The 23710-nt window shown below is 41.4% G+C and overlaps 1 protein-coding gene and 1 long non-coding RNA gene across 2 annotated transcripts in view; one reads left to right on the top strand and one right to left on the bottom strand.

Annotated features, from left to right (window-relative positions):
- Positions 1 to 7970: 7970 nt before the first annotated feature.
- LOC123630113 lies at positions 7971 to 8314 on the top strand. Its single transcript, XR_006732591.1, has 2 exons — positions 7971 to 8086; positions 8202 to 8314. It is a non-coding gene; the product is annotated as an uncharacterized LOC123630113 (long non-coding RNA).
- A 5644-nt stretch (positions 8315 to 13958) lies between these two features.
- The window catches only part of GRK7 (G protein-coupled receptor kinase 7), a 33307-nt gene continuing 23555 nt past the window's right edge, over positions 13959 to 23710 (bottom strand). The window contains exons 3-4 of the mRNA XM_045539363.1: positions 22814 to 23088; positions 13959 to 14603 (exon numbers count right to left, since the gene is read on the bottom strand). Coding sequence (XP_045395319.1) covers positions 14267 to 14603; positions 22814 to 23088 — 612 coding nt within the window. The 3' untranslated portion in view covers positions 13959 to 14266. The remainder of the gene's footprint in view (positions 14604 to 22813; positions 23089 to 23710) is intronic.

Genomic DNA, 23710 nt, shown 5'->3' with positions numbered 1-23710 from the left:
GGGGCACCCCCGCCGTGTCCTAGCAGGAGTCTGTACGGTGGGAGGTCCGAGCAGTGAGCAGTTACACGGGCTGAGTGGGAAGGCATTTCGCAGAAGATGTGACACTTGAGCTGACCTTTGAAGAAGAGGAGCGACATGCAGGCAGAAGCCTGAGCACTGGCCCAGCATTAGAGGTGTGAAAATTCCTGGCGTCACTGGGGAATGGAGGAGCGATCAAGTCCCTTCAGTCCTCTAAGTGTCAGGTTCCATACCTGTGGAAGGAAGGTAAGAATAGCTGCTCTGCTTATTTTAAAGTGTTATCCCAAGGATTGAAGGAGAGCACATTTGAAATTTCTTTATAAATTGTTTAGCATTATACAAGTGTAAAAGTGTATGTGTGTGTGCACACATGTGTAGGTTCCCCAGAGAAAATCTTAAACTTGGCTTATATCTGTGGGTAAAAGAGGAAATCATGACCTTCCCTTTTGACCTATACAGAACACCTCAAGACTGAGGCACAGGAAAATAAAGGGAAATTCCTGGAAATACTGACCTGGAAGATTCTCAGCACATCCAATTAAAGCCAGGGTATAAAATGGTAGGCCAAACTTTGAAAATCAAAATGTACTGTTAATAAGTATAGAATTATTAACACAAATTCTAGGATGTCCAGGATTTGTTGGCACCAAATATAAATATAAGAGGGTAAGAATGAGCCCATCTTCTGGGAAATGCTCATGAACAAAGGACGGACTTTCATTAGCCAAATCATTCATATCCTCCTGGCATCGTGTGACCCTCTGAAATAATAGCTGACATTTCCTGTGTGCTTACTATGTGCACTTATGTGATTTCTTACTAAGTAATTAATTATAAAAATATTGTTAATCATCACAACACTCCTATGAGATGGGCTACTTGGCTCACTGCTCCTTTTTTTCTTTTTTGAGACAGTCTTGCTTTGTTGCCCAGGCTAGAGTGCAGTGGCTTCATCTTAGCTCATTGCAACCTCAGACTCCTGGGCTCAAGTGATCCTCCTGCCTCAGCCTCCTGAGTATCTGGGACTACAGGCATGTACCACCGTTCCCAGATGTTTTTTTGTTTGTTTTTTTTTTTATAGAGACAGGGATCTCACTCTTGCTCAGGCTGGTCTCGAACTCAGCTCAAGCAATCCTCCCTCTTCGACCTCCCAGAGTGCTAGGCTCACTTCCGTTTTTTACAGATGGGTAGACCTTGGGTAATTTGGCCTAGGACCTATACCTAGAAAAAGAGCTGAGATTTGAACTCAAGCAGGTTTGATTCTGGAGATCACATGCTTTCCATTTCCCTCTACTGCCTTTCAGCCTGGTTAATCTATCAGACAGTGACCATATACAAGAAGTTTACATATTTGTTGAAATTCAGCTTAGAATTTCTATACTTTGAAAGTCAAATTTTCATCACGAATTTTGAATTCAATGCAGCAGATGCATTGTTTGTGAGGGTCACCTGTATCTCTGAGAGGTGTTTCTAAATGCTTCTTTACTTTCTCAAAGTTTTTAGAGTTTCAAAAATATAAAAGTGGCTGACCCATGTTCAAGAACATTGAGAAATCTCAGTGAAACCACTGAGGAGAGAGGAAATGGCAGAGACTGAAATGAAGCTCTGTGATGGTGGAAAAGACCGAGAGGAAGGAGTGAACAAAGGGGAGAGCATGCAGATTACTCAGAGCCAGAGAGCTGTGGGCCCCAACTAGGAACAGAACTGACAGGGTGTTATCAACAGGCAGAATGCCACTTCATGCGGGATGCTGAAGACCAGAACTGCACGCAGCCACAGAAATAATAATGTTTCATTAGTAACCATTAAGGTCTGCCTGAACAACCCACCAGAACACATAGATAGATAGTTGGTTTGTCCAGGGTGGTCTCTTACCCTGCTTTCTTAACGTCTCTGTCCCTTCTCTGTCTCTCTCTCTCTCTTTTTTTTTTTTTTGAGACAGGGTCTTGCTCTGTTGCCCAGGCTAGAGTGCAGTGGTGCATCATAGCTCATTGTAACCTCAAACTCCTGGGCTCAAGTGATCCTCCTGCCTCAGCCTCCCGAGTAGCTGGGACTATAGGTGTGCACCACAGTACTTGGCTAATTTTTTGTGGAGATGAGGTCTCTCTATGTTGCTCAGGCTGGTCTCAAACTCCTGGCCTCAAGCGGTCCTACCGCCTCAGCTTCTCAAAGTGCTAGGATTACAGGCGTGAGCCACCTCACCCAGCCTTAATGTCCCTTCTGAAATTGCCTTCTCAACTTCAACCAGAAGTGGGTGAATTGGCCGACTACCCCATGGCAAATGAGCCATGTGGTGGGACCCGGGTGCCTGGCAGAAGGTCAGGGTATCTTGGCTCTCTGTCCCCAGCTTGCAGCCCCAGACATCCCAAGACACGTCCTTTCTCATTCTGTTGCTGAAGACACACCCTACCGCATGTGGGCTGTGTTGCTGGCAGGTTTTGGCACCAGGGACAGGGGATTAACTCGAAGTGAGGTTTTTCCTCAAGCGGAAAAAAAAAATTGGCGATTGATAGAACTAAGGAAACGAGCTGAGAAAAAGCCAAACAAAGAATAGTGGCTGGATGATTCATGAGGTGGGGTGCTCCTTTCTGGCAAAAATATAAGATTGTAATCTGCCCGTGGCTGTCTTGTTCTTTAATGACCACATTCTCCTTCAGAATTCTAAGTGTAGGTTGGGCCTGGGAAGGACTTTATTATTATAAGTGGGTCCATTGTCCCTGCTGTCCCTTGCCGTTGAGGGCTGCGGACATGGCCTCCTTGCCAGCCATGCAATTAAGGCAAGGGTTACCCTTGTCCAGGCAATGTGATTCATCGTGTTTTGCTACCTTTGAGGACACAAGAAAGAAAGAGCTTTTAAAAATCTGCCCTCTTGTTCTCCAAAGAGACCTGGGTATTATTTGCAGGTTACATTATTTCCAGGCCCAGTAACTTTTTCCTCACCGCCATTGTGAGCACTTTCATTGTTTTAACCAATAATAGCCCAAGTGCAGCCAGAACTCTTTTCTTCGGACAGGAAGACCCCAGGAAAAGCCGCCAATTAGTAACTATTCAGAATACACAATTGGTGGGTGTCTGTCATTTCCAGTGCTGCCGAAGAGTTAAAGGTCTGGACATCCAACTGTGACCAGATTAAGGAGAGGGAAATTGCAAACATTGTCCTCCCCGGGCTATCCCTGGAGAGGGTTTGATTCAAGAATAGGAGTTTCTATCACCAATCAGAAAAGAAGTTAAAAAAATGTGAAGAAGAAGAAGTTAGATTAAAAAATCCTTCCATTAGGGAGAGGTGAACAGCGACAGGGGTGGGGCTGGGTGATAGCAAAAAATAGCAGGGACAAGATTCCAGTCATCCTTGTGCTACTGGAAAATTGGGTGGGACCACCTTGGCCTGAAAGGCATTTATAGATAAAACTTCCCTTCCACAATTAAAAGTAAGGAATGTACTGGTAATCTATGGTTAAATCTGGGTTTTGGAAATTGTTTGCCTGGAATCGAACCTGGGATCCTCAAAGTACTTGTGTCCTTGGACCAGTTACTTCACCTCTTAGTGCCCCCTTAACTTAAATGTAAAATGGAAATATAACAGTACCAATACCATGGGGTTAGGATGGGAGAAAATGATTAATTCATGGAAAGCATGGAGCAAATACTCAATGGGTGTTAACTATTAATTGTCATTAAGGCTATGACATCACAATAGCTTTTCTGTAACACAAGTTAGCCAGAACGTTCCATTTTTAATTAGCTGTGAGATCTTGGGGCAGAATTTTCTCATTTGTTAAATGAGGGAGTTGGATCAGATAAGGTCTAAATTGACCTTAGCCTGGGTGAAGTGGTCACGCCTTTAATCCTAGCAGTTTGGGAGGCCAAGGCAGGAGGATCACTTAAGGTTAGGAGTTCGATGCCAGCCTGAGCACCATAATACGACCCCTATCTCTACAAAAAATAGAAAAATTAGCTGGGCTTGGTGGCCCATGCCTGTAGTCCCAGCTACTCAGAGGGCTGAAGCAGGAGGGTCGCTTGAGTCCAGTAGTTTGAGGTTACAATGACCTATGACTGTACCATTGCACTCCAGCCTGGGCATCAGAGCAAAACCCTTTCTCAAAAACAAATAAATAAATTGACCTTAAAAGTCTAGAATTACACTCTTCGCATTTTCTTAATGGAAATACTGAGGCAGACAAGTAGTACCTGTCCTTGACACATGGCAACCCAGTGATAATCAGGCCAAAGAGGTAACTGGCCACCAATCCCTCAGTGCTGCTTGTGTCTTGTATTATTTTATGAAAAGGCCACAACCCATGGCTCATGGAGTGCAACTCAGTACAACCTTTCTGGAGGTCAATCTGGCAATATTTATCAAAAATCTTAAAAGAATGTATACCCCTAAATTTCACTCTAGGCCTATGATAAATAATAATAAAGGATTGCAAGAGAGCTATAAGGATGTTCACTATAGGTTTATTTATAATAAGGAAAAATGGGAATCAAAACAGAGGGTTGGTTAAATTATGGTGCAGCTATGGAATTGAATGCAGTTGTGAAAAATGATTAACAAGGGATTTTTTGACAGGGTAAGATGCTTATAACATATTGTTAAGTTGAAAAGCAGATTCTAAAAAAAATCTGGTCAAAAACCAAGGAAATAAGGCTGGGCGTGGTGGCTTATTCCTGTAATCCTAGCACTCTGAGAGGCTGAGGTGGGAGGATTGTTTGAGGCCAGAAGTTCAAGACCAGACTTAGCAAGAGTGAGACCCCCATCTCTACAAAAAACTAGAAAAATTGGCTGGATGTGGTGATTCACACCTGTAGTTCCAGCTATTCAGGAGGCCGAGGCAGGAGGATCACTTGAGTCCAGGAATTTGAGGTTGGTGCGAGCTATGATGGTGCCACTGTACTTTAGCCTGGGGAGCAGAGCAAGACCCTGTCTCAACCAAAACAAAAGAAAAAAAAACAAGAACCAAGGAGATATATAACTGTAGCAATTTGATGGAGATATATCCATGTATACATACAAATATATAAAGACAGAGAGAGATTGATTGTCAAATAATCTACCAAATCTACCAAATACATAACCAGTCTGCCAGATATATCCACCAAAATATAAACAGTGCTTACCTCAAAATGGTGATTGGCATTTTCTTTTTCATATTTAGTTTTTTACTAATTTTTTTACAATGAATATGTTTTGCATTTTCTGAACTTTTTTTTTGGAAAAATTAAAACATAAGCAAAACCGGAAAAAATAGCAATAGTTTCTATCCCTCATAATGTCCTTATCACTGAATTTCAGCAATTAATTCATGACCAAACTTGCTTCATCTTGTGTTACTTTTTTTTTTTTTTTTTTGAGACAGAGTCTCATTTTGTTTCCCGGGCTAGAGTGAATGCCCTGGCGTCAGCCTAGCTCACAGCAACCTCAAACTCCTGGGCTTAAGCGATCATACTGCCTCAGCCTCCCGAGTAGCTGGGACTACAGGCATGTGCCAACACACCAGGCTAATTTTTCTATATTTAGTAGAGACAAGGTCTTGCTCTTGCTGGTCTCGAACTCCTGAGCTCAAGCAATCCTCCCACCTTGGCCTCCCAGAGTGCTAGGATTACAGGCGTGAGCCACTGCTCCCGGCCTTGTGTTACTTTTTAATGGGGAAAAAAAACTGATAACAACTTTAACAAAATTTTAAACTCTAACTATATGAGGAATTACTGTTCCTTTCTCATTGGGGCTTCATAGTCACTTTGGCTCTGTACTCACCATGAAGGGAATGTGAAAGGGCTAATGCAGGCCATCTGCTCCTTCTGTGTGTCTCAGTGCAAGGCACAAGAACTATCAACTTACAGTAGCATCTGAGGCTAATTAGCTGAGCTGATTAGTCTATGGCTGTGAAACAAAAGGGTGGGAGAAGGTGAGCAGATAGAATATGTTATGTAAATTCTCAGAGAATCCAGATTTCAGTAAATGGTTTAGACCTTAAATTCCTATTCTAAAATTGAATGGATGCATTTCTTTCTCTTCCTTTCTTCATTCCTACACACAATGGAGTGGGGCACAGTGAAGCAGCAAGTCACCAAAAATGGGCTGGGTGAGGTGGAGAGACAAAGTGACCAGAAGGTCCACAGACTGCACATCAGACCTAAGTGAGAACTGATCAAACATGGAACCGTGACAGCAAATGTTGCTGACGAAGACATACAAAGTTATAACAATGTTGAAAAATCCGCATGTCTGAACAAAGCTCAGCATCACAGTGTCTGCTGTGCTATTTTACGGGCCCAGCCCTAAAACACAGCCAAGCAGAGGCCAGGCCTGGAGGGCACGCCACTCCCAGGGCATGTGAGTGTTTGTCTGGTTGAGCTGCTCTTTCACCATTGTCTGCCTCCTTACTGGTTGTGACATGTGCCCCAACTGCCCTCGCCCCTCATTCCGCTGGCATTTGTTAAAACAGCATTCATCAGGATCCAATCTGGATGTGTCCTCTAGCCTGGCTGTAACTTTCCACTTTCAGGGAGATGTAATAAGGGGCTTACAAGTCCTAATATCACAGCATTTTGAAAATAAGAATTCTAAAGCATAAACCTAGGAGAAATTCTTTTAAAGAGCAAAGGAAGAGGGGAAACTGGATTTGGGTTCCTAAATAACCGCTTGGGGTGTTGTGCTGCTTGATCCTTGGCATCAATTAAAGATAACAAGAGAAGCAGAACAAATTATACATCCATATTGGCTAATAGAGATACCCAGTCAAAGGGTAAAAGATAAAATATCCGACAATCCAGGAGGGGGATATATTCAGGGTGTGGATGGTTTATCTTGGGTTGTATTCCTGTCACCACATGGGAAGCCCTGAATTCACATTGCTGAATGAATGAACACAGATGATTGTTTCTGAGGATGCAAAGAAATTGAGAAATGTAGTTTCAAAAGAATTTTTTCTATCTACATCTCAGCTACCTAATCCATAGGACCAGAAGTAGGGTCAGTGGAATGGGACATCTAGGGTGCAAAATTTAAGGATGCTTGCACTGTCAGGTTTGTGCAGGTCTCACTGCTGCACTTGCAAGACCCTGAGAGTGAGTTCCAGCTTCAGTATTGTGCCCTGGGTGCCTCACTGTCATCTGGCTTGCTAGTCCATTTAGGGACTATAAAATATTTTTTCAAAAATTATTTCTTCCTTGGGCTTAGTCCACTACCTCTGCTCAAGGAACAGGAACAGAGGAAGTTCCTACCTTGGGAAACCAGTGCCTCATTGCCAAGTGTTCTCAGACAGACCTGGGTTAACTCAGAACTTACTGTGTCCTTATGAAGGTCAGTTAATTTCTAGAGCTTTCTTTTCTTCACCTATAAAATGCAGATGTTAATAATAATACCTACTTTACAGAATGATTGTAAGCATTAGAATTAATATGCAAAAAGTGTCATGTACAGTACTTGGCACATAGTATGTGCTCATTAAATGGACACTTTTATTGTGTTGTTATTATTGGTAGTAGTAGTGGTCATGTTGGCAACACTAACCAGCCAACTTTCTTTAGGTGAGAACACACACGTGGACTTGCTGCAAAAAGTATCCTGAAGCTGGCCCGGCGAGGTGGCTCACGTCTGTAATCCTAGCACTCTGGGAGGCCAAGGCTAGAGGATCGTTTGAGCTCAGGAGTTTGAGACCAGCCTGAGCAAGAGTGAGGCCCCGTCTCTACTAAAAATAGAAAAATTAGCCAGGCATTGTGGGGTACACCTGTAGTCCCAGCTATTCGGGGGGCTGAGGCAGGAGGATTGCTTGAGCCCAGGAGTTTGAGGTTGCTGTGACCTACGCTGACAGCCCGGCCCCTCTACTCAGGGCAACAGAGTGAGACTTTGTCTCAAAAAAAAAAAAGAAAGAAAGAAAGAAAAAAACACATCCAGAAGCTGTATCTGAGGACAGATCTGGTAGATTCATGTTAGATTCAGACCCAAGCAACCCAAATGGAGCACTAACTGTGTATGCTAGGAGTTTTCCTGAATTTTAATTAATCCTGACCACACACTGTGTTTAGTCGATTATCTGCACTCGTGGACTACAGATAATTTTTTACTGTAAGTATGTCCCATGCAACATTGGGAACATATTTATACCAGAAAAATATTATTCATTGTTTATTTGCAATTCAGACTTAACTGGACGTTCTGCATTTTATCTGGCAACCTTCAGAGGCGAGTTGTTGGTACAGGAACTCTGAAATGGCGTTCGCCTTGGCTGTGCCTCTGGAACACGCATGTTTGCATTGGTGGCCCTGGAGGCTCCGCACACTGCACAACTAGCAGGTGAACTGCTGCAGCTTCTTCCTTGGTTCTTTTGGCTCCTGGCTTTCTCCTCCCGCTCTCTCTCCCCGACAACAACTTCTGCTGCATCCAGGGACTGGGTGCAGGAATGGACATGACAGCTGGCAATGCAGAAGGGAGAGGCAGGGTGGGGCGAAATGCTTTAAAAGTATACGATAGTCAGCTGGCCTCATGAAACTCAACCAAACTCCTGGGGAAATGCTAGCTGCTTTCTGGGGTTGCCAACACGCCCCCGCCCCCGCCCCCACCGCCCCAGCCCTTTCTTTACTCTCTTTAAGTGCTCTTCTCTCTGTTGTGTGTTTCATAACAGAACAAAAGGAGACAGTGCTCTTGCTGAGAATCTTTGCTTTTGGAACCAGAATTTCAAAAACAAGCCTTGGGTTCCTCGATCTCATTGTGACATTCTGGGTTGTGTTAACGGATATTCCTCAAAAAAAGATAAAATCATCATTGTCATATAGAAATAAAAATGAACACATATTAAAGATTTTATTTAACTCAGTAACGAGGAAAGATGTTACAATAAGTGCAAAGAAGTCAAAAAAAGCATAAATTTATATGGAGTAAAGCAATGTTGAAACGAATCAGGAAATGGACATAAAACTGGCTTGGGGGTGCTTTGGGCTGGATTACATCCCTGCAAATTCATATGTTCAAGTCCTAACCCCCCAGAATGTGACTGTATTTGGAGACAGGATCTTTAAAGAGGTAATTAAGTTAAAATGCAGTCATTAGGATGGGCCCTAAACTAATGTGGCTGATTCCCTTATAAGAAGAGGAGACTAAGAAACACACGGGGAAGACCATGAGAAGACACAGAGAGGACAGCCATCCACATGCCGAGGAGCAAAGCCTCAGAAGAAATCAACCTTGACAACATTTTGGTCTTGGACTTCAAGCCTTCAGAATCTAGAGAAAATAAATTTCTGTTGTTCAAGTCATTCAGTTTGTGGTACTTGGCTATGGCAGCCCAGGCAGACAGGACAGAGGAGAAGGGTTCATTTGCACGTCTATAGATGAGAGTTATTTTACGTTCCCATTAGTTTACCTACAATGTATAGAGTTGTACGATATCTCCCTTAGAATCAGATAACCCAGCCAGTTTAATAATGAGTTTATTTATGACTATGATCAGTAAACTACTGCTTGTGGCCAAATCCAGCCCCACGCCTGTTTTTGTTAAGCTTTATTGGAACACAGCCACACTTAGTCCTCTGCACATTGTCTATGATTCCTTTCACAAGACAAAGGCAGAACTAAGAAGTTGCCATCTGCAAAGTCTAAAATATTCGCTATCTCATCTTTGATAGAAAAAGTATGCAGAACCTTCTCTAGACAATGCGTGGTTTTCCAATGAAGCACAAATATTTCCCTATAATTGGAATGTCATTCAAGGTTATCCAGCCCAGAGGTTCCCAGATTTTGAGATCTTGTGGGTCAGTAAACTGTTTTTAAAAATTGGGGAGATAGTTAGGAGGTCTCCAGTGTTTACCTTTGTCAAATATGAACTATTTAATAAAAGATGATATTTTAAGTACTCATAAAAGAAGGTATTTTAAAGAGAATAGTGCATGAAAAGCTTGTTACATTATTCTTTCTTTCATTTTTCTGAGATTAGGTAAAAACTTCACCCCGTCTAGACAGTTCATGGTCTAGATAGTGGAACCACTGACCTGGCCCAGCCTTAGGTGCCAACTGTTGGCTCTATCCAGGGAGACCGCTAGCCTGGTGGTAGAGCCCGGCCTTACTCCCAGTGCCCAGGCTGATGCCCTTGCAGGGAAGGGGGTGGTTCCTCGGGGGCCAATTGTTGCCAGGGTCAGCCTGCACATGTGCCCCAGACCTGCCTCCAATTATGACTGGTCTTGCTTTGCTTTAAATAATATGCTTTTTCCTGATTTTAAAAAGAATGATATGCTCAGTGCAGAAACCTTGGGAAAAAATGGGAAGTACAAAATTCATCTCCACCCAGAGAGACATAAAGATTTACTGATACCCAGGGGCAATAAACACACTTTCCAAACTGAAAATCCTAAAGGGACAAAACTAGCATATCTCCCCAAACCGGAATGGAGCCTGGCACATGACAGGCACCAATACATATTGAAAGACTAACTAAATCTGAATTACTGCAATGATTTTTCCTGGATGACCCAAGAAAATTCTGCAAGTCTTTACTTTTATTTTTGATAATCAAAATGGCAAATATAGTAGATCTTCCAGACAAAAAACATTTTTTGTACTTAGCTTTTTCCCTTATATTTCTTGTGTCATTTTTCCCCCCTTTAAGGTTTATAACTGTAAGAACAACCATTTAAGAAGCAAGGATTATTTATTTTCACTAACTAGTTTTTGTCACATTTTACTGTCTAAACAATTGACGTAAGTTTTATTACTGAACTGCCCTAATGATATACACAATATAATGATCTTTAAAAATTGATCTGGTAGACTGAGCAAGGTTTAAATTATTGAAATATTTTACATTCATGTCTGGTCACCTAAACGAGAAACATACTAAAATTCATATTCAGGGGCTGGGCGTGGTGGTTCACACCTGTAACTGTAGCACTTGGGGAAGCTGAGACGGGAGGATTGCTTGAGGCCAGGAGATCGAGACCAGCCTGAGCAACACAGTGAGACCCTGCCTCAAAAAAATAAAATAAAATTCATATTCAAAACAAAAATTAAGAATAATTTTTTTAACACTTTGTGGCTTACAATCTTAAAGTCAATAACTCATCATCATTATATCCTACAAAAACATCATCTGTATCTTCTGCTTTGCCAATAGATTATGGAATCTATCTACTCCTTTGAGAAACAAACACTCAAAATAATCCTTGACAAACTGAAAGAATAAAAGTGACTTGTCCCTGGTTCTTCTTTGTCTCAATGTTTAACTCCTATATATCTTTGTTTCCCCTGACATTTCATTATGTTCATTGAACTTTTCTATAAAAACATAAGCTCATTCTAACTTTTTAAAAATAAGCAAGCATCATCTCTTTTCAAAAATCACTTCTTTCCTTTCCTGCATCTTATTTATGTCTTTCCTTAAATCCCACCACAACCTGCACCTGTCCCTTTGCATTTCTCTCCATCTCCAGTGTTTGATCTCCCCAATCTGGCCTGTCCCTGCCCTGCCCAAGTTCCAGATGAGCTTCCTTCACTTTGACTCGGCCCATGTGGTTTCCCACCTGGCATATGACAAAGAGGCCTGGATGTCACCTCTGGTCCTGATGTCCCCACTTTTTCTAGTTAGATTTTTCTTTAATTGTGCTTGAAAATTTTCCTTTTCAACCACTTCCTGGGACCCAGCTCTCTTCCTTCTCTCACTTCCTCTGTAACTTTTCGTTAAGGTGGCCTGGTTCAGCCCTTACTCGTTTTGTTCCCTGACCTAGAATCACTTCCTCTCAACTCATCATTACGTACTGGTCAGAGTCTTCAATTGGTTCATGCCCCTACTACATGCGAGTCACGTGCTATGTGCTTCATATACATTATTTCCAGTCTTCACAACAACACTGCAAAGCTGTGGGACTTGCACAAGTTACAAAACCTCTACGAGCCTTGGTTTCCTCTTTTAAAATGTGAATAGTAACACCAGCAGGAGTCTGCATTCACTTCTATACCATATTTGCCTTTCTTACATGGCTGTCTTATATCTTTATGGTGACCCCAACACCACCTAGTAAGAAGTTCTTTGTATAATTAGACTTCAATACATACTTGGTGATTTTTTTTTTTTTTTTTTGAGACAGAGCCTTGCTCTGTTGCCCGGGCTAGAGTGCCATGGCGTCAGCCTAGCTCACAGCAACCTCAAATTCCTGGGCTCAAGCAATCCTTCTGCCTCAGCCTCCCGAGTAGCTGGGACTACAGGCATGTGCCACCATGCCTGGCTAATTTTTTCTATATATTTTTAGTTGTCCAGCTAATTTCTTTCCATTTTTTAGAAGAGACGGGATCTCACTCTTGCTCGGGCTAGTCTCGAACTCCTGACCTTGAGTGATCCTCCCGCCTTAGCCTCCCAGGGTGCTAGGATTACAGGCGTGAGCCACTGGATCCTGGCAAGATGTTATTTTTATTTCTAATGTCTATGAAGCGAAATCCTGAGAATTCTATTATGGAAATGGAGTTTTGCTCACTGTTAATCAGTTTTTTGTTAAAAGAGACTTGTTAGAAATTTTACCAAGATTTTACCAACTTTTCATCTACTTTCTTGTCTTAGGAAAAAGAATCTACTGGGCACAAAATAACTGTATCCTGCTTTGGTGAGGACTGTGCAGCTCTTCAGGCTAGGATTTGGAGCACCAGGGAGCACGCTGAGAATGGGGCAGGAGTGAGAGAGTGAGCGGCATGTGCACCAGGCCTGGCCTCAACTCCCAGAGGGGTTCTTCTCACTCGGCCAGATATGGTTAATACTGTCTTGTAGGCGAATGCTTCTGTCAGTTGGATTCTAGTTAACTAAAAGTTCCTTGGCCAGTATATTTGCAACTCTTGCATCCTTTATTCAAGGAGCAAGACTTTTAACATGATTTCAGCCAGGTTTTTCACCAATGGAACAAATGAAATTTCATTATGCACACAGATATCCTTTCTTTTTAAATATATCACCCAGATTTATATTTGTGTCCCAAATATTTTTTGCAGATTCATATTTGTGTCCCAAATATTTTTTGCCGACAGCATTCTCACTGTGGCTGTGCTTTTGAGAAATATTCTACAGTACAGTGCTGGCTGGGCAGCCTCTTGAAATGGGGCCTACAATTTGTTCAACTCAATTTCTAAGCCCGAATGTCTCCTTCAGGGCTTGAAGTAGCCAGGAAATCTAGATCCCAAGACGTGAGGAATTGAAGTATGCAAGGACAAGAGGAATCTACAAGATGAATACAGATTGTCTTCAGTTTCATTTACCCTGCAATTGCTAAAATTACATGCTTTGGGGATATTTGAATAGTTACCATCAAAATGTATGATTGAAGTTTTGAACAACCAAAATAAGGACCCACGTATAGTAACATGTAAATGTATTTAATACATGGCAGTGTCTACCAAATTTTGCTGCACATTAGAATCACCTGGGGAGCTTCTGAAACTCGAAGTGCCCAAGCTGTACGCCACACCTGAGGGTGCGGATCAGAATGTCTAGGAGTGGGAGCCATGCATTGGTATTTTAAAAGATCCCTAGGGGATCCCAAAGTTTAGCAAAGTTTAGGAACCAATGGCATACGGTATTGCAAGTGTCAGCAATTTGTAGCATATTATAATACTTAAAGGACTCAACTAAACTTACCGAATACTTTAATTCACAGACTTCATGGATGTTTACATCTAAAATGCTTCAACATTATGATAGCAGATCATTTCAAAAACATGAAAAAGAAACTATGAGTGAAATTGAAAATTATTCTGTAATCTAAAATACTGCAATCCACTCCTTTTTAAGGGGACAACATCAGGAATGTTTATTTCCAGCTTCAACATCCTTTTTATAAGTATAGAAGTAAAAGAAATACCAAAAGATGAAGGGAAGAAAGGATATAAACAAAGAAAAACCTAAAATGATTATTTACTAAGAATTGCAAATGCTCATTTTCTGGGCACACCACAAAGTTCCATTCTCTGTTCCTAGGGCTTTGCGTAATTCCCAGGGACGTGATGGTGCAGGGCTCATGCTCTTAATTTATCAAAATAAACCCGAGTGTTCCTTTTGCTAGCCTTTAGTGAAAACTGAGATTTTACTCATCTTTATGAAAAAAAAGAAAGAAAGAAAAAGAAAAGAAAACACGTCAGCTCTCCTGCTCTCTGAACTGTTCTGTGGTTGCAATGTCTCTCCTAACTGATCAGCCCACCTTCAACCGATTTCTGTGGGTTAGGAACATTTGAGGATTATGTCAGCGAGACTTCTGCTGCCTGCCCGGTGGAGAAAACAATTTATAATAACAGACACACACCAGACCTGGAGGAATTACCCTCCCCACAACCTGTGTGCCTGTTGGGGTCATTCAGTTCTTCAAAAAGTCCTGTTTCTATAATTTCTTCCTGCCACGCTATGGGGACAGCACCTGTTGCAAATCTTTGGAAGAACTTCTTGTCTTTGTCATCAAATTCCACCCCCCGAACCTCGGAGAAATCGTCGATTTCAGCAATGTCTTTGGCATACACCACCGAAGGGTCTGGCACGAATGGGGGTTCAATTAGGCCGGCTTCCAGGCGAGCAAAGTTGATGGTATTAAAGAAAGGGTGTTTCCTGGGATCATCAGACTTGTCTCTGTGAAGAAAGGAGATGATCAGCCTCAGACATAGTTACCAAACCAAAATAGGAAATGTTCTAACAATACAAAGTGTGCAGCATTCTTTTCTTAGAGTACATTACATTTTAATGACAAAGACAATACAATGACATAAAGAATAACTTTGAAAAACAATAACTTTTAAAATCACCTCAAATTCCATTATACATAAACCGTAGCATTTTCTTTGTTTGCAGACAGCTTTCACATATACATGTAATTTTTTTTTTTTGAGACAGAGTCTTGCTTTTGTTGCCCGGGCTGGAGTGAGTGCCGTGGCATCAGCCTAGCTCACAGCAACCTCAAACTCCTGGGCTTAAGCAATCGTCCTGCCTCAGCCTCCCGAGTAGCTGGGACTACAGGCATGCGCCACCATGCCCAGCTAATTTTTCTCTCTCTATATATATATTTTAGTTGGCCAGATAATTTCTTTCTATTTTTAGTAGAGACAGGGTCTCGCTCTTGCTCAGGCTGGTCTTGAACTCCTGACTTTGAGCGATCCACCCGCCTCGGCCTCCCAGAGTGCTAGGATTAGAGGCGTGAGCCACCGCGCCCAGCCTATACATGTAATTTTGAAAGTCAAACACTTGACATGACTTTTACCTTGGTGTTTCATGGAAATACCAGGGAAGTTCCACGGAGCCAGACCTGCTTGCGGCAGCTTCTAGTTGTTGCCTCTTCACAGAACAAGTTAAGTATATCTTTGTTCCACACACATGTTTTTCCTATTTAAAAAATTTTTTTCTAGCCTCACATCCTCCCCCTTCCCCACCACTCACATTTTTTTTTTCTTTTCTTTTCTTTTCTTTTCTTTTCTTTTTTTTTTTTTTGAGACAGAGTCTCACTCTGTTGCCTGGGCTAGAGTGCCGTGGCATCAGCCTAACTCACAGCAACCTCAAACTCCTGGGCTCAAGCAATCCTCCTGGCTCAGCCTCCCGAGTAGCTGGGACTACAGGCATGTGCCACCATGCCTGGCTAATTTTTTCTATATATTTTTAGTTTTCCAGCTAATTTCTTTCTATTTTTTTTAGTAGAGACGGGGTCTCACTCTTGCTCAGGCTGGTCTCGAACTCCTGAGTTCAAACAATCCACTCGCCTCGGCCTCCCAGAGTGCTAGGATTACAGGCGTGAGCCACCGCGATGGGCCACCACTCACATTTTAAAAGACAACACTCATATTCCTCATTCATAGCATGATATGATTTCTAGAAGTCACAGCCACCTACCTCCCCAACTGCCACAATAATCTGGGTGGTATTTCTTTAAAGACTTAAAAAAAAAACATTAGTAGTTTGCGGTAGTATAAATGAGTATACATTTGGTGCTCAAGACTATGGTTATTATTATCAAACCCTCCTTCCCTATGCTAGAAATTATTACAGTATCTGCTTTAGAATAAGAGAAAAAAGTATGTTACTGTGTAATCTCTCATACAGTCATCTATTGCCATGTAACAAATTGCCCCCAAATTTAGTGGCTTTAAACAACAAGCATTTATTATCTTATAGCTTCTGTGGGTCAAGAATCTGGTCAGGGCCTAACTGGCTGTCTCTGTCTCAAAGTCTCTTGTGGAGTTGTAGTAAAGCTGTTGGCCAGGGTGGTCTCGTCTGAAGGTTCAGCTGAGGTTGGGGGATCTGTTTCCAAGCTTACTCATGTGGTTATTGTCAACCCTCCCTGCCTCATCACAGGAGCCTCTCCACAGGATGGCTTTGTAACATTGCAGGGGACTTTCCCAAGGCAAATGATGAGTGAGAGAGAGAGAAAGAGAGAGACCAAGCTCTCATGCACCCAAGACAGAAGCCATAGTCTTTTTATAACCTAATCTTGGAAGTGACATCTGATTACTTCTGCCACATTGTGTTTGCTAGAAGCAAGTCAGTAAGTGCAGCCCAGATGACAGGCAAAGGGATTACATGTGGGTGTGAATGTCAGGCAACAGGGACCACTGGGAACCACCTTAGAGGCTGCCTAACATACTTCTCTTGGTTCCTTTTAAAGTTAGGCTTTAACAAAATAAAAAGGGGGTTGTTTTGTAGTATCAGATTCAAGATGAATTTTTCTTTTTTAAAAACATGAATAGATTTCCTGGTCTGATTAAGAAATGTCTTCCTTTAGAAAGAAATCAATTTCTGTCATAAATCAACCTTAACACAAATTAATCACGTTCATAGTCTCTCCTTTATGTTTTTCATTCCAGATGCCAAAAAGCTTTTTGGAAAAGGATTGAGAGCTTGCCCCACATATCCTCTTCAGAGACTCCCCTGTGCCGGGGGATAACTACAACAGACTCTGCCCAGTAGGATGACTAAAGGCTAAACACAATAATGACACAATAATGACAGAAATAAGGATAACTAACATTTATTTAGGGCCTATTCTCAGCTAACAGAATGTTCAGCTCTTCACTTACATTATTACATTTAACTAGCACAGCAACCCTCTCTAATGCCTGTATTAGGTCATTCGATGTGAAATGTCTGATTTCAAATCGAAAGTGTAGTTTAGTATATCTCAAACAAGAAGCAGTACAATTAATCAAAGTACGCATCTAAACTATCGACACGGTTTGGCCATCTTAACCGTGGCTTGTTTATGCCAGCAGCAAAGAAGCCTGGAGAGCGAGTGGTGATGAAATATTTTTAACTTCTCTGTTTGTTTCTGCATTTATAAGTAGCTGGGCATCTGAGGAAGCCAGAGAAAATAGATGACTGTTTCAAAGCAAAAATTGTAATCAAATTTTATTATGGAAAAGAGAAACAGTTGGAGGCGTCTGATGTCCAGCCACGGTCAGGTTGGTGTTCTGTGACTTAGGCCTAGCCCCATCCAGAATAGTCTGCTAGAACTTCTTGGACTTCCCCCACTGTGTATGGGGAGCTGCATCAAGAGGTGCTACAAAGTGTCTCCTTTCTTCCAAAAGCCACCATGTTCCCATCCACTGAATGAAAGGAAAATGCAGGCTTGCCCGCCTCCAGAACCTCCTGCCCCATTTCTGTGTGGTTTACATCTTATAGATTAAGAGCCTTGAGGGAGGGTTACTGAGATAAATTGAAGCTTCAAAGATAGATTTTTTTAAAAGTCAGGTTTGCTGAGGTATAATTTGTAAAGAAACATTCACCTTTCTAAGGTGTCAGATGGATTTTAAATGTTGCAGAAGAAGGATAGAGCTAGAATTCCATCCAGGTAGATCAGGAATGAACCCTACACCTGTATGTCTCAAAGAGAATGAAGGAGCTGGAACGGGACTAGGTGCCACAGGGAAGGAGCTTGTATCACTTCCATGACCGCTGGCAGGAACACGCTGGCCCAGGTGTCAGAGGGGCCCTTAAAACTCACTCGCAACAGCTTTAACATGGAGAGTGCCCAGGAGCTTGGCAACCTTGGGAGTCATCAGGATGGGCAATTTTCAAATGTGCCTCAAGCATGCCAGGCGCAGGTGTTCTTGGTTTGTCCATCAGAGTTGGCTGACTGCAGCCCTTTTGCAACTAATCACGGAAGACCAGGGAACCATGGACCACTTCAAGGTTTCCTTTCTGTTCTTCAGCAAACCCACTAGATATGCCTGGAGGGCAGGACCCATATCTTCAACCTTGTGCCAAGAAATGTCTATGGTTGCAGATGCTACCAATGAAGACCAGGCTTTCTGAGCTCTATTCCTCCTTCTTGTGTCTGGGCTACCATGAAGCTTATCACTTTGATCTTTGGCAGTACCAACTGTCATCACAGTTCTGTCATTAAAATAGCATGAGGATTACTTTACTCTTGACTCTTCTCCTGGCAGCTTTGTGCAGTGCACTTTAGACAAATAGGAGAGGCTGTGGAGGGAGGCGGCCTCTATTGTAATAGCCAAACTGGCAGCTGCAAGGAAGACTCCTGCTTGCTGGAGAGGAATATATTTCCAAGCATTAACAGAGGCTCTTCTGTTATCAACCCCCACACAGAGATTATGATAGATTTTCTTATAATAGCCAATGAAGCCAAGATGCCACCTGCCCATACACGAAGACCACACTCTAGGATTTGATCTGTCAAGAACAATGGGTACTGGCATGAAATTGTGTGTCAGAGAAGCATTTAAGTTGCAGTTAAGAGCTCTTGCTCTTTAAGCAAGAGCATTTATTTGCTCTTGCTCTGCTGTGTTGGCTGATCAGAATCAAATCTATAAAAAACTTAAGTCATCTTTACCTTTTATTTTAAAAGAATATATATTTATTTTGGAACACATTATAGTTGACCCTGTCTGGATCCCTGTAAAATGCTCAGAAAAGCTTTTGGCTTCTCTGCAAAATTAACTCCCAGACCCATAAAGGCAAAGACAGTGATCCTCTTCAGCAGAGTCTAAAGAAGGAGAATGGTTTTTAACTCATTTCAAATGCTGTGTAACATGCTGTCTAGGCCTTGGCTTTTCAGGATGCCTACCACCTTAATCCAACACTGTCTCAGTTGAATAAATTTTTAAAAAAACATCAAGAGTTGGAATAAAAATGTTGGGAGCTTTTCTCTTTCACTTAAGGTTGGGCTTTTTGTGTGTTTTTTGTTTGTTTGTTTGTTTGTTTTTGAGATAAGGTCTTACTCAGAGCAGTGCTAGAGTGCAGTAGTGAGATCAGAGCTCACTGCAACCTTAACCTCCTGGGCTCAAGGGATCTTCCCACCTCAACCTCCTGGGTAGCTGGGACTACAGGTATGTGCCACCACTTCCAGCTTATTTTTCTATTTTTTATAGAGACAAGATCTCAACATGGTGCTCAGGGTGGTGTCGAATCCCTGGCCTCAAGCAATCCTCCCACTTTGGCCTCCCAAAGTGCTAGGATTATAGGCGCGAGTCACCGTGCCTGGCCGACAGCTGTTTTTTTATATGCCTTTTCTCTAATGTTGTAAACAATCTTATTCAAAATAGTCACAACAACAGATGCTTTACTAGAAAGGCTTTGCTTGATGAAGCAGATTCAGGCAATGATCCAGTGCTTTAAGGTGGCATTTCCCTGAAGAAGTTTGTCAATATTTCATTTTATAAACCCAAGGTGTGGTTATAAAGTATTGAGATGGATTTTCAAACGTGAATTGTGGCATCCAAGTGGGTGGTGTTCCCTTTAGGGGCATCATCTAAAGAGACCGTTCACGTCCCTACTGACTCTGCCACTGCGCGTGTGCCTGCTGATACTCCCTGAACTCGGGGTCCAAGAGGATGGAGATGGCAGTGATCATCGTGGTCACCGCATCCCGTTTGCCTCTCCTTCCTGGGCACACAGAAGACAACACTTGCCAGCTCCTTCGCCCTTAGGCAAATCTGAGGACTAGTTCTAGTTGACAGAAGTGTGTGTGAAGTGACGTGCAAAGTGTGTCACTTCCTGGCTGAGGCAGTAAAAATCTCCATAAGTTCTCTATGTTTTCTCTTCTGCCACCACCCTTTGTGGCCATAAGTCCCAGTGTAGTGTAGATGGCAACAGCCTGGATCCCCGAGTCTTTGCTTGGAAGAGAGATGGCCCGGGGAGCCACTGGGCCCACCATGGACTTTGTATGAATGAAAAGCAATTTAAAAAAAAATTTTAAGCTGTTGAGATTTGGGGTTTGCTTGGTATCACAACATAGCCTGTTCTGACCTTACTAATACCGTGTTGGAATCTATGCAGGAAAAATTTTTTCCATATTGACTTCCATATAATGCAGAGTTCTATCTAATTTCAGAATACTCACTAGTTAGTTTGGCTATCTGTCAAGCTTTGAAAGTTATTAACAAATGAATTTTGTTTGGCTATTTTTTAAAAATCAGGTAAAAAATTAATAGTTTGCCTGTATGCTTGAACATTTTGAGCTAAGGCTCTTCTATAGTCTTCTTCTAAAACCTCCAATGGCAATTACTTGGAAGATTTAGAATAATTTGGCTGTTTATGTCATAGAGTTATGTTCAAAATCAGTTATAGTACTTTATGGTTGTAGATTTTATATTTGTTAAATATATATGTTTTAGATTTTAACAATTCAATCCAAGTAATTTAAGACATTCAAGCTCATAGTTTAGTCAAAATATTATCTGATATCTCCATTAGAACAAATTAATAATTGTTGCTATCACTTATGGACTAATTCCCAACACACATTTTATCTACCTTTACATACATATCTAAACCTCAAAACATCCCACTGCATTTGTTAGGGTGGTAGTGAGAAACAGAACCCACATGGTGTTGAAGGGGTCCCGCTGCATCACTGTGAAAAAAAATTATTTTGAGCTGAAGTGATTTGAAAGTTACTAACAAGTGAATTTTGTTTGGCTATTTTTAAAAAATCAGGTCAAAAATTAAAGGCAAAAATTAAGTGTCCTTTCTCTCCCCCCTGCCCCCAAGAAGTCATTTGTTTTCCCTTAAGTGCCCCGTCTCCCCCTCCCCTTCCTCTATTAAGATGGTATATATTCTGTCTTCTAGTCACATTTTTCTGTGAACTCCCACCTAGGTAGGTGAATACAAATCTATTTTTTCTCTTGCTAATCTGTCTTTTGTCAGTTTAATTTGCATGTCCTCAAGATCTGAACATAAGAGGGAGAGAAAGTGTTTCCTCCCTGACAATGTGTGAGAGGTGAGAGAGAGAGAGAGAGAGAGAGAGAGAATTTATTTTAAGAAACTGGCTCACATAATTGCGGAGGCTTGGCAAGTCCAAAGTCTGCAGGGTAGCCCAGCAGGCTGGAAACCCAGGGCAGAGCTGCAATTTGAACCCAAGGGCCCAACAGTGGTCTGCTGGCAGAATTCCCATTTCCTCTGGCAAGATCAGTCTTTTTCTATTAAGGCTTTCAACTGATTGGATAAAGCTTACACACGTTATAGAGGGTAATCTACTTTACTCAAAGTCTACTGATTTAAATGTTAATCTCATCTGAAAATCTGCACAGAAGCATCTAGAATAATGTTTGACCAAATATTTGGGTACTGTGGCCTAGCCAAGTTGACATATAAAATTAACCATTATATCCATAACCTCCCCCCATTTTATATACAAGGATATTGAGACTCAGGGAAAGTAATTCAATTGCTTGAGGTAAAATGATCAGTATACAGCAGAGCTGGTACATGAATTTATGTTTGTAAATCTAAAGCTCTCAATTTTCTCCCTATAGAGCACTGTCACCCACTGCCAAGGGTCTTTTCACAGGTCAGCTTTAACTTATTTTTTTGTTGGCAATAGGATATCTTGATCTTGTTATTCTATCAGAAGCAATAAAACTTGGTTTTCCTCAAAACAAATTTTAACTGTACTTCACAGCTGATAACATCATATGTACTCAATAAATATCTGTTGAATGATTGATGACATTTTGTGGGAGACATTTGAAAGGGGCACAATGTTCCAGACCTATGACTATCAGTACTGCTTTAAAGTGTTCATTTAAATCACTTTTGAATAGATAATGCATTCACATGGCTCAAAATTCAAAAGACAATAGGGGTATACATTGAAAATCCTTAATTGCATCCCTGTCACCAGCCCCCAATTTCCCTTCATCAGAAGTAACCAATCCTATAAATTCCTTGTATACTCCCCTTAAATATTCTATACAACTATTTAAATTATGTATTCTTTTTCTCTTTCTTTAAATGCTAGCTGTTTTGCACCTCCTTTTTTTGCTTTAAAATATATCTTGGTTGGCCAGGCTTGGTGGCTCACACCCGTAATCCTAGGACCCTAGGAGGCCGAGGCAGGAGGATCGCTCAAGGTCAGGAGTTCAAGACCAGCCTGAGCAAGAGTGAGACCCATCTCTACTAAAAATAGAAAGAAATTAGCTGGACAACTAAAAATATATAGAAAAAAAATTAGCTGGGCATGGTGGTGCACGCCTGTCGTTCCAGCTACTCAGGACGCTGAGGCAGCAGGATTGCTTGAGCCCAGGAGTTTGAGGTTGCTGTGAGCTAGCCTGATGCCATGGCACTCTAGCCTCACCAACAGAGTGAGACTCTGTCTCAATAAATAAGTAAGTAAGTAAATAAATAAATAAATAAATAAATAATATCTTGGCGATTGTTCTATATCAAGTGCTCAACATGTTTGAAAATATCAGAAATACTTAGTCATATACTATGCAAATAATAAAAGGAAAATAATAATGCTTAATTCCAAGACTTTGCCACAAATCTAAAATAATCTCCAAATCACTGTGGGCAATGCTGATATTAGCAACCATTTCTGTTATATGGTAGTTTACCTGCTTCCTAAGCGTTGCTCTGGTTTCTTAGCCAGGAAGAGTCTGCAAATATCTTTAGCTTCCTCTGTGAAGTTATCATGTTGGAATCTGACCTCCTCTTTCAGAGTTCTTTCCTTTAGATCCTCTTTATTGACTTTTTCCTTGTAATCTTTGAATGGTGTTCGTCCAGCAACCATTTCATAAATACTGCATCCCAGCGCAAACCAGTCCACAGGATAGGAATAACTCACCTTTTCCATTAGGATTTCAGGAGCCATGTAACCATTGGTTCCAGCCTATAACATCCCAAACAAAAAAACAAGACAAAACAAAACAAAAACACTAAGGTGAGTGTAGCAGAAACTGTTGGTTGCCTACTCAATACTCATTCTCCTTTTCTTTCTTTGTTTAGGGAACCCTAATTTGTTTGGGGTGGCAATGTATCTATCCTATTCTTTCCCTGCTTTCCCAGCAGCCTCTGGTGCAGCCAGGGAGGCCATGTGATCTATTCTGGCCAATGAGACAAAGAATTGTTGGCTGAGGTCATTATAAAAGGAACAGATGTGGCTGCCCTTGAAGTGGGAAAATCACTTAGCCTCTTAGTCTCCTCACCTCATCTTTAAGATGAAAAATTCAAGTGGATATCTCTAACATCCTCTAAGCTCTGCTTCTTTTTTTTTTAATTTACAGATAATATGAATTTTTTAAAGTTGAGCACTTTATTACTAATATTGAACGTTCATATAGTATTATCTAGTCTATGACATTTCTTACTCTATTTGCTGTGTAATGATATTAATATCACACATCTCTGCTTGTCTGGCTCTGCATTGAAAAATTAACATTGTCATTTTAAGTGAGAAAATTCCACACATGAAATTTTATTTAACATGCATGACTATCTATTGTAAGCACACT

The sequence above is a fragment of the Lemur catta genome, chromosome 1 (genome assembly GCF_020740605.2).
Source record: "Lemur catta isolate mLemCat1 chromosome 1, mLemCat1.pri, whole genome shotgun sequence".
NCBI classification, from domain to species: domain Eukaryota; kingdom Metazoa; phylum Chordata; class Mammalia; order Primates; family Lemuridae; genus Lemur; species Lemur catta.
Note: the sequence above shows the minus strand (reverse complement) of the source record. Positions and strands in the feature narration are given on the sequence as shown.